The sequence below is a fragment of the Moschus berezovskii genome, chromosome 22 (assembly GCF_049115385.1).
Source record: "Moschus berezovskii isolate FMDL1 chromosome 22, NW_MosBer_1.0, whole genome shotgun sequence".
Taxonomy (NCBI): Eukaryota; Metazoa; Chordata; class Mammalia; order Artiodactyla; family Moschidae; genus Moschus; species Moschus berezovskii.
Window position 1 is genome coordinate 3,895,016 of NC_142481.1, and position 11,042 is coordinate 3,906,057.

The window sequence follows — 11,042 nt, forward strand, 5'->3', positions numbered from 1 at the left end:
ATTTCAACTGCAATACTGGACACATATATTGTTACCTGAATTTCCTTCCCATGTGGGAGTCCCTAGTGTTTTTACTGGAAGGAGGCAGGAGGAAGAACTCTTACGTGCAGGTGAGTATTTTATTTCTTCTTCTGGTTGCTACTTACATTGTAGTTTTTTGTGAAAATTCATCTTGCTGCACTTGACGAAATTTTAAAAAGTTTATTTAAAATTTATGCAATGTTACAGTCACTGTGTCCACGAACAATAAAATACAGGGCTCTAAGTGCATTCCGCCTTCACAGTCCATAGAGGCTCACAGTCAGTCAGTTAATCAGTTCAGTTGCTCAGTCGTGTCCGACTCTTTGTGACCCCATGAATCACAGCACGCCAGGCCTCCCTGTCCATCACCAGCTCCTGGAGTTCACTCAAATTCATGTCTATCGAGTCAGTAATGCCATCCAGCTATCTCATTCTCTGTCATCCCTGTCTCCTCCCGCCCCCAATCCCTCCCAGCAGCAGAGTCTTTTCCAGTGAGTCAACTCATCGCATGAGGTGGCCAAAGTATTGGAGTTTCAGCTTCATCATCAGTCCTTCCAATGAACACCCAGGATTGATCTCCTTTAGAATGGACTGGTTGGATCTCCTTGCAGTCCAAGGGACTCTCAAGAGTCTTCTCCAGCACCACAGTTCAAAAGCATCAATTCTTTGGCAATCAGTTTTCTTCACAGTCCAACTCTCACATCCATACATGACCAAGGGAAAAACCATAGCCTTGACTAGACGGACCTTTGTTGGCAAAGTAATGTCTCTGCTTTTTAATATGCTATCTAGGTTGGTCATAACTTTCCTTCCAAGGAGTAAGTGTCTTTTAATTTCCTGGCTGCAATCAGCATCCGCAGTGATTTTGGAGCCCAAAAATATAGTCTGACACTGCTTCCACTGTTTCCCCATCTATTTCCCATGAAGTGATGGGACCAGATGCCATGATCTTCGTTTTCTGAATGTTGAGCTTCAAGCCAAGCTTTTCACTCTCCTCTTTCACTTTCATCAAGAGGCTTTTGAGTTCCTCTTCACTTTCTGCCATAAGGGTGGTATCATCTGCATATCTGAGGTTTTGATATTTCTCCCAGCAATCTTGATTCCAGCTTGTGCTTCTTCCAGCCCAGCGTTCCTCATGATGTAATAGAGGCTCACAGTGCCCCTTGAAACAGAAGATCCGCCAGGGCATGAAGGGATTCCATACAGCATCTACTTCCTGTGGTTAAGATGGCTCAGCATCAGGGATGTTTTTGTCAAGTCTGGGAGGTGGAGGCTGGTGGCTACTGATGATTGTTCCCAGCCAGGCTGTGTCGGATCCCATATCCAAAGTATATGAGAAATCCTAGTAGAGAAATGAGACAATGAGAAGGGAACGGAGGGCTTCTCCTCACTTACAAATGCAAAATGGGCTCCTATTATGGCGTCTGACACAGTGTAGGGGAGAGGTGGTTGGAGCAGGATTGGGTCCAGTCACCCAAGAGGCCTCTTTATCCCAGAAAACCACTTACCAATGGCATTCCAGATGCCAAATTGGGTCCAAGTCCTCGGGGTCATCAGCATCATCAAGTAAACGTTCACAAAGATGCTCACCAGTGGGAGGACAGGCAGAGCAGGGACCTGTGGGCAGAGTCAGTTAATTTCTTAACATACCCTAGATGTCTGAAAGGGAGATCTTACCCCACATGGGTGGGAAGAGTCCAGTCCTTTTCAGGCTGTGCTTTCAGCGCCTACTGAGATTGTGTATGTGAAGCACTGCGTGTGGATCAGGGACGGGTCCATTTGTTTTAGCAACTTCTCTTCTTTGGACCAGCAAAGGATGTTTAAACTTCAAAGCCTGCAGACCTCACTCATTCAAGGTGAAGAGTTGAGGCGCAGAAAGTCACCTACCTTGAAGTACTGGGTGTGGATCAGGGACGGGTCCATTTGTTTTAACAACTTCTCTTGTTTGGACCGGCAAAGGATGTTTAAACTTCAAAGCCTGCAGACCTCACTCATTCAAGGTGAAGAGTTTAGACGCATGAGGTCACCTACCTTGAAGGACTCAGGAGCTGGGTCCTGGGGCTGCCTCCAGATGATGGCCGTGACCCCGGTGATGAGCAGCAGCAGCAGCACAGCCACTGTTGTGAGCCCGGGGTCTCCAGAGAACACACGTCTGGGCCACTGGGCCAGGACCAGGCTCAGGAGGGTCAGCAGGAGAACTGCAAGGGTCAAGGAGGAGGAGAACAGGCTGGACTCAAGAAGCCAAAGATATCAGGACTTCAGGTCACCCCCCTCCAAACCAGGCTGCCCACCTCAGGAAGGGCCACTGTGTCTCCAAGACTCCTCAACTGACAAAATGCACACTCCCACCACCTCCTGTCAGTCTCAGAATATGACCAAAGAGAAACTCCACTGCTCACCAAGCAGGGAGGTACATCCATAGACAATCTGGCCAGATTTCAGAGTGGGAGTGGTGCTGGGAGGGAACCACAGACTCTTCAGAATCCTCGAGGTTCTTGCTTCAGGTACAGGTTCTGAAGGACTTGCTTCATGTTTTGAAATATCAGTTTCCTCCTTCTTGCTTAAAGTCTGTTCTGGTTGATACCTGAATTAGAGATATTAAGGCAGTGTTAACAGCAGCCCCTACTCATCCAACATTAGACAGCCTCTTCCACCTCTCTCTTGCCTTAAGCATAGAAGGACATTTATAAGGTAGCATGAAGACAGATTTAGAAGAACACATGTAAAAGGTGTTTGCAATGTGGGAGGTCTCGGTTTGATTCCTGGGTTGAGAAGATCCCTGCAGAAGGGAAAGGCTACCCCCTCCAGTATTCTGGCCTGGAGAGTTCCGCGGGCTGTATAGTCCACGGGGTCACAAAGAGTCAGACACGACTGAGCGACTTTCATTCACTTCAGTTTATGAAGACAGAAGATGGTTACTTCCCCATCAGTCCCCACGAGTCCAAGACCCCAGTCAAGGTGCAGTGGAGTCTCACCTGAGGACAAGCACAGAGAAAGACACCAGGGAGTAAACTAGCAGATTCCCAATTGACATGAGGTCCACAAGGTCACTGAACTTGAAGAGCAATGCCAAGAGCCCTAGAATGAAGACAAACCAAGATGGTGGAGGGAGGGAGAAACTGGAGGAAGTACTCAAGCTAAGGAAGTTGATCAAAGAAGGAGTGGGCTTTGTTATCCACCTGCAAGATTTCCAGAAGACATGATGGCCATGATGGGGGTTCTTGTATGAGCAAAGACTCTGGCAAGTTTCTGGAAAAGGAGCCCATCATGCGCCATATCCCTGATCACCTGGGGTATGGGGAAGAAGATGCTCTGGAGCCTGGAAGGAAAAATAGGAACATGAGGGCAGACTGGGGCATCTGCTCCCTAGTCTACAAGGTGTAAGCTGTCTTCATCTCTTGTCCCTCAGTCCCAAAGTGTGGGAACCTGAGCATCTGACCCTAGATGGGAAGATAATCATGACACTGACCTGGATGTAAGAGCACAGAGGGTGGTAACAGCCACGACATATCTGGCAACGTCCCACCCAATGTAGAGAAAAGCCTGTGGCAAGGGGCTCTCAGGGTGAATCTGATAGTAGGGCACCATGAGGGTGAGTGCAGCTGAGACTCCAGAGTATGCCAGAAAGCAGATGAAGATTGTGATCAAGATGCTCCCGGGGATGGAACGATGAGGATTTAGGGCTTCTTCCTCTGCAACATTGATGAAGGTGCTCAGTCATGAAAGCACACTGGGGTGAAAGCACAAAATCCCTCTCCTTCTTGTACCATGAAAATAAGGCTAAATTTTACCAACCGCTGTGCCCAAGGGGCAGCCCAATCTGTCCCCAAACCCCTGATGGGACACATAATGACCATGTTACCTTTAGTGACAATGGCATCAAAACCAACAAGTGCATAGAAACATATCGCTGCTCCGCGGAGAATCCCATCGAGGCCAAACGGCACAAATCCTCCAAAACCCAGAGGACCCAAGCTATGGTGAGAGAAGGAACAAGGAAGAACATGGGTGAGGTGTGTTCAGCTGTCTCTGCTGGAATCCTCAGTTAATACCACAAGTCCTGGGCTCCAGACCCCCACCACTTGGACCCATCAGCCCTGGTCTCTTAGTCCCAGCTCAGCACCCTTCAGCCCATGCATCACTAAGGTCAAGGGTGCCACCCTAACCTAGAAATGCCACCAGATCCAGGTGTGATCGATGTGTAGTCCTGTTCTGTGAGCTTCCAGTTGTGCGGGTCTCCCTTAAAGAAGCCGGAGAGGATGATGAAGATGAGAACCAAGATGTTGATGCCTGTGAACACTCTGGTAACCAGAAGTGACTCACGAGCTCCCAGAGCAAGAGCCCCTGTGGGAAAGATGGAATATCAGATGTCCAAAATAACAAAATCCATAGAGACAGAACACAGACCAGCGGTTACCAGGGGCTGGGGGTTGTGGGACTGGGACACAGGGATGGACAGTGACTGCTCAGTGGGTGCAGGGTTTCCTTTGTTGTGATGGACATGTTTGGAACTACATGGAGGTGATGGTTGTACAACGCTGTGAATGTGCTAAGTGCCACGGTATCGTATACTTTCAGAAGGTTAATTTTTTCATTGTGGCAACCATCTCACAATATATATCAGTTCAGTTCAGTTCAGTTCAGTCGCTCAGTCATGTCCGACTCTCCGCGACCCCATGAATCACAGCACGCCAGGCCTCCCTGTCCATCACCAACTCCCGGAGTTCACTCAAACTCATGTCCACAGAGTCGGTGATGCCATCCAGCCATCTCATTCTCGGTCATCCCCTTCTCCTTCTGCCCCCAACCTTTCCCAGCATCAGAGTCTTTTCCAGTGAGTCAACTTGTCGCATGAGGTGGCCAAAGTATACCAGCACCTTAAACTTATATAGTGTTGCATGTTAATTATACCTCAATAAAACTGAAGAAAGATAGTAAAATGGTCAGTTTTATGCTTTGTGAATTATTTCCCAATTAAAAACACATCTTTGGTCTCAGTACAGAGGAAGAAACTTGTCAAAGTAAATGATTCTCAATGGGGGTTGATTTTGTGCCCTAGGGATGTTTGATTGTCATTGTCACTACTTGGGAGATAGGAATAGTGTCTAGATAGACTTGGTATCTAGTGAGGAAAGTTCAGGAATGCTATACATCTGGCAATGATAAAATTAAGAAAATCGTACAATGCGAAGAGCCTGCTCACTGGAAAAGACCCTGATGCTGGGAAAGATTGAAGGCAAAAGAGGGCAACAGAGGATGAGATGGTTGGATGGCATCACTGACTCAGTGGACATGAGTTTGAACAAACTCTGGGAGACAGTGAAGGACAGGGAAGCCTGCAGTCCATGGAGTCACAAAGAGTTGGACCTGACTTCAGTTCAGTTCAGTTCAGTCGCTCAGTCGTGTCCGACTCTCCGCGACCCCATGAATCACAGCACGCCAGGCCTCCCTGTCCATCAAAAACAACAACGGACAGGACAGCCCCCAGTGCTACAGGCTGGTCCAGTCAGAAGGCCGGCAGTGCCGAGAGTGGGAGACAACAGTCTATGTCTTGTCTTCCTGTCTCTCATCCCCCAGATCCTTCTTGGGGGATGGATTGTGTGTGTGTGCTCAGTTGTGTCCAACCCTTTGTGACCCCATGGACTGCAGTCCACCAGGCTCCTCTGTCCATGGATTTTCCCAGCAAGATTACTGCGGTGGGTTGCCATTCCTCCTCCAGGGGATCCTCCAGACTCAGGGATTGAAACTACGTCTCCTGCATTGGCAGATAGTTTCTTTGCCACTGAACCACCAGGGAAGCCATATCCCACACCTTTATTCCAAGTCCTAATCCCCCACGATTCTGCCACCCCAAGACTTTCAGCTCCTCCACCACACCCCTCTCTTCCCATCCTAATTCTGACCCCTGTCTCACCTGTGAGCAGCAGCACCACGGCCAGGGCAATAAAGTCTGGGTACTGGGCCAGGTAGTCGGGCATGTACTGCGAGAAGGCTCTCTGTAATGCCTGAGAGACGTGGTTCCCAATCAGGCCATCAAAGGTGTAGCTCCAGGCCTTGGACACACTTGCAGTGGCTGCAGGAGCAGAAGAAGGAACATTCATTGATAAACATGAATTGAATCCCTAGGGCTTCCCTGGTGGCTCAGAGGTTAAAGCGTCTGCCTCCAATGCAGGAGACCCGGGTTCGATCCCTGGGTCGGGAAGATCCCCTGGAGAAGGAAACGGTAACCCACTCCAGTATTCTTGCCTGGAGAATCCCATGGACGGAGAAGCCTGGTAGGCTACAGTCCATGGGGTCGCATAGAGTCGGACACGACTGAGCGACGGAATGGACGTATTTGGGGAGGAAAATTTCCAATGTCAAACAATTTCTTTTCATGAAGTGGGGAGGGTCGATGCAGATGATTCACCAAATAGGTCAATTACTAAGTATTTTAGTGGGAGATCAATGTTATGCAAGAAAACAGGGAAGAGGGAACAAGAGGTCTGGGAGACAAGGATTACAATTTTAAATCCAGTGCGAATGGAAACTCCATGAAGGAAAAAGCAGAGCAGAGACTCCAGTATGGTGAGGGGATGAGCCCGTGGGCCAAGCATCCCTCTCACCCACTCCCCACGGTTCCCTTTCCCCTGGGTTCTTGGTCCATCATTTAAGGAAAGCAGGGGAGAGCTGAGTAGAAGGAAGCTGTGGAGTTTTCCTAACACTATTACTCTCCTCCCCTCACAACGTGGATGACAAAGTGCTCATGAATGACTGAAGACCAAATCCCCACTTCTAGTTTCCCGGCCTTCAACCCCACACCTTCTCCAGCCATCATCTCACCAAAGACATAGGACAGTATGAGGTTCCAGCCAGAGATGAAAGCCCACAGTTCTCCCACGCTGATGTAGCTATAATGATACGCAGAACTGGTCCACCTTATCCGTGTCCCAAACTCGGCATAGCAGAGCCCAGACAACACAGAAGACAGAGCGGCCACCAAGAAGGAAATGATGATCGCTGGTCCAGCGACGAACAGGGCCACCTCTCCAACCACGATGTACACGCCAACCCCCAGGGTGCTGCCCACACCCAAGACCACCAGGTGGAAGATGTTCAGATGACGGGGCAGAGGAACCAAAAACTCCTCCCTGGGCTTCAGTGGCTGCCTGCGGACCAGCTTCTGACCACACTGGCGGGGATCCTGGCACTGCATCCTAAGTGGAGTTGAGGAGCTGCGATCTGCTGAGAAAGGAAGGCACCAAGCCATGAAGAATGTCCATTGGCCCTTGGCCCCAGGAGCCCAATTCCACGGAGCAATGGAGTGATGCGGGGCAGATGGTGAAAGGACGCTTGGGGCAAGTTCTCCATCTCTGAGCCTTGGTTTCTTTGAACATAAAGAAGCCTTTTAACAAGTTTCAAAGTTACTGGAAGGGACTTCCCTGGTGGCACAGTGTTTAAGAAGCTACCTGCCAACGCAGGGGACACGGGTTCCATCCCTGGCCCAGGAAGATTCCACATGCCGAGGGGCAACTAAACCAGTGCACCATGGCTACTGAGCCTACGAGCCTCAGCTCCTGAGCCTCTGTACCTCGAGCCCATCCTCTGCAACAGGAGAAGCCATCACAGGGAGAAGCCTGCACACCAAAGCTAGAGAGTAGTTCTGCTCAGCACAGTTAGAGGAAGCCTGTGCGTAGCAACAAGGATGCCGCACAGTCATTAGTTTTTAATTACTTTTTAAAAGCTAGTGGAAATGTTGTTTAAAGAGGAGCGAGGTGGAGTGGATTGCATCTCCCCCCAGTCTTGCCCCTTTGGAATATGGATAGTTTTGAGCTGAAGGCAATGAAGACCCAGAAACTCCTTGGCCCTCCCCTTAACTGCTCAACATAATGTAGTTTAGGGGCCTATGCGGAGAGGAGAGCTATTAGCAGAGATACATTTTTATCTCAGAAAGACTTGCCTGCGTGGAACAGCAAACATTGGCTCACCAAGCGTTGGCCCCCAGCTTCCCCGGGGCTTCTCTTCCTTTCGTCTGAAGCCCCGGGTTCCTACCCACCCTCTTCCTTCACTCAGTGGAGCGTATAAGCCTCAGCTGCCCGACCGCCTTTGTGCCTTAGAGTTTCTCTGGGGTCCCGATACATAGCAAATCAAACTTGTTCATCTGACTTATGTCAACCTGATTATTAGACTGCGCAAAGAGCCTGGAAAGAAAAGGTTTCTGCCCCACAGAAGCAAAAGCTGCCAACACAGAACTTGGCACAGTAGATGGATACTTGGTATGAGTCGAGTGGTTGAAGATAGTGATTTTTGTATTGAATTCAACCAGCTCTCCTGGTTCAAATCCACCTATACTACTACTTACTAGCTTATGGGCTCCCCTGGTAGCTCAGCTGATAAAGAATCTGCCTGCAATGCAGGAGATCCCGGTTCAACTCGTGGGTCAGGAAGATCCCCTGGCGGAGGGATAGGCTACCCACTCCAGTATTCTTGGTCTTCTCTAGTGGCTGAGATGGTAAAGAATCTGCCTGCAATGTGGGAGACCTGGGTTCAATCCCTGGGTTGGGAAGATCCCTTGGAGGATGAAATGGCAACCCACTCCAGTATTCTGGCCTGGAGAATCCCCATGGACAGAGTAACCTGGCAGGCTACAGTCCATGGGGTTGCAAAGCGTTGGACACGACTGAGTGACTGAGCGCTCACACACACACATTAGCTCATCTGATTTAATATAACTCACCACAGTCTTCCCAAGGAAACTGCGAATGTCCAAGTCCCAGATGAAGGACCAGAAAATACAGATACCACAGTATACTGAATCTGGGGGTCCACATATCATACTCTACGTAAGTATAGTGTTTATTGTCTGAACACCACTCAACAAACACATCTAGAGACTGCAGACACTAATGCAGTCTCCCCCACACCACCTCTTCACACCCCCACACACACACAAACTGAGTTCTCATTTCTTTCTGCTTTCCTCTAGAAAACAGGTCCCTCCACCCTCAGGCTGGAGCCGGGCTGATCCCCCTGCGCTCTGGGGTTGCAGAGGTCTCCTTGTGAGGATGTGAACTCAGCACCCAGTCTCCCACAGAAGAGGGTGACCCGAGACTTACTGGACCCTTGGAGCAGAGCCTGGAGCCCTGGGTCAGTCAGGGAGGCTGAGGTTAAGCTGTGCGGGGATGGAGCTGAGACATCTCCAAGAACCGAAGCAGGGAGTCCTGAGCACAGAAGACAGCCCTCACCCCCCGGTTGTTGGGGTGGAGATGGGGTTGGGTAGGCGGGGAGCAGTTTGCTATCAGCTCTTGACACGTATGTGGTTACCCTCAGGAGGAGGTTCTGAGAGGTCTTATTTTATTGTGGCAAAATGCCTATAACATAAAATTGCCCACTTTAACCATTTTTAAGTGTCTAGTCGTGTTAAGTACATTCGCATTTTGTGCAACCAAACTCCAGGCCTGTTTTCATCTCGCAGAAGCTCAACTCCATCCCCACTCAACAACAATCCCCCTCTCTCCTCCCCAGTTCCTGGCAATTACCCTTCTCCTCTCTATGTCGATGAATGTGACCACTCCAGATTCTTCATTTAAGTAGAATCAGAATATTTGTCATTTCCTGCCAGGTTAATTTAGCTTAGTAAAATGTCCACCAAGTTCTTTCATGTTGTAGCATGTGTTGGAATTCCCTCCCCTTTTAATGATAAATAATACTCTATTATTTGTACCAACCCCATTGGCTTATTCATATGTTGATCAATGGGCACTTGGATTGCTTTCATGTTTTAGTTTTGTGAATAATGCTGCTATGAAAAAGAGTGTACAAATACCTCTTCCAGAGTGTGCTTTCAATTCTTTTGGTATAGCCTTGGAAGTAGAGTGAGCTTCCCTGGAGGCTCAGACAGTAAAGAATCTGCCTGCAATGTGGGAATACCCAGGTTCGATCCCTGGGTCAGGAAGATCCCCCAGAGAAGGGAATGGCTACCCTCTCTCGTATTCTTGCCTGGAGAATTCCAGGGACAGAGGAGCCTGGCCGGCTACAGTCCATGGGGTTGCAAAGAGTCAGACATAAGTGTGACTAATACTTTCTCTTTCAGAAGTAGAATGGCTGGATCCTAGAGACTTTTGTCTGCTTTGATGGAGAAATATTCGCATACTAAGGTATGATGTCATGCTTTCTTATGGTTCATCTTGAGCTGTGTGTGAGCTAAGACAGCCGTCCAGCCCTCACCGCTCACCTACTTTAACCATTGAGGTAAAGAGAGTCTGTTCGGAAGATAAGAATGAGCGACTCCCTTTTCGTGGCGCCCATGTTAACACTCCCTGGAAGATAACGTTCCCTTCCCAGACACCAGGGTCCTGCTGTCTCGCTGTCTATGCACTAAGTCTGTCTCTCTTGAAAACTTGAAGGAAGGCACCCTGTCACGTTGATGTGTGAGCTTTGTTTGGATGAAGGGTAAGAGGACGCTGGAAACCATGCTTCCGCAGAGCAGTTCCTCAGAGCTCTCTGAGAGGCTGCCTTCCCAACTAGAGCCCTCAGTTTGGTTCAGATTAAATTTTTTTCTATTCCTATGGTAGGTTCTTTATTGGTTGCTTCTGTGGACACAGATTCATTTGATCATCAAGAACCCTGAAAAGGAGGGGCTGTAAATCCGGGGACCAACTCTCAATCCTCTTCCCTCCCAGTTTTATTTACACGACTTGGCCTTGCACAATCTGCTTGTGACCTGAGACACTCAATTGTGGGGAACCCCTAAGCCCAGTTCAGCACCAATTAGGAGTTTGTTGTTGTTACATTCATTCACGAAGTCGTGTCCAACTCTTTGCAACTCCATGGATTGCAGCCTGCCAGGCATCCATGTCCTTCACTGTATCCTGGAGTTTGCTCAAACTCCTGTCCATTGAGTCGGTGATGCTGTCTAACCATTTCATCCTCTGCCACCCCTTCCTACTCCTGCCCTCAATCTTTCCCAGCATCAGGGTCTTTTCCAATGAGTCAGTTCTTCGTATCAGGTGGCTAAAGTATTGTAGCTTCAGCTTCAGCAT

The 11,042-nt window shown here is 49.0% G+C and overlaps 1 protein-coding gene across 1 annotated transcript; it reads right to left on the bottom strand.

Moving 5' to 3' along the window:
• Nucleotides 1-567: 567 nt before the first annotated feature.
• LOC129546168 (cationic amino acid transporter 3-like) lies at nucleotides 568-7,231 on the bottom strand. Its single transcript, XM_055411020.2, is given in 12 exon segments — nucleotides 568-1,277; nucleotides 1,279-1,363; nucleotides 1,530-1,638; nucleotides 2,053-2,219; nucleotides 2,421-2,605; nucleotides 2,997-3,099; nucleotides 3,201-3,340; nucleotides 3,491-3,713; nucleotides 3,884-3,996; nucleotides 4,188-4,365; nucleotides 5,936-6,094; nucleotides 6,844-7,231. Coding segments are annotated over 12 exon segments (1,869 nt in total). The 5' UTR covers nucleotides 7,217-7,231; the 3' UTR covers nucleotides 568-1,243.
• Nucleotides 7,232-11,042: the final 3,811 nt, after the last annotated feature.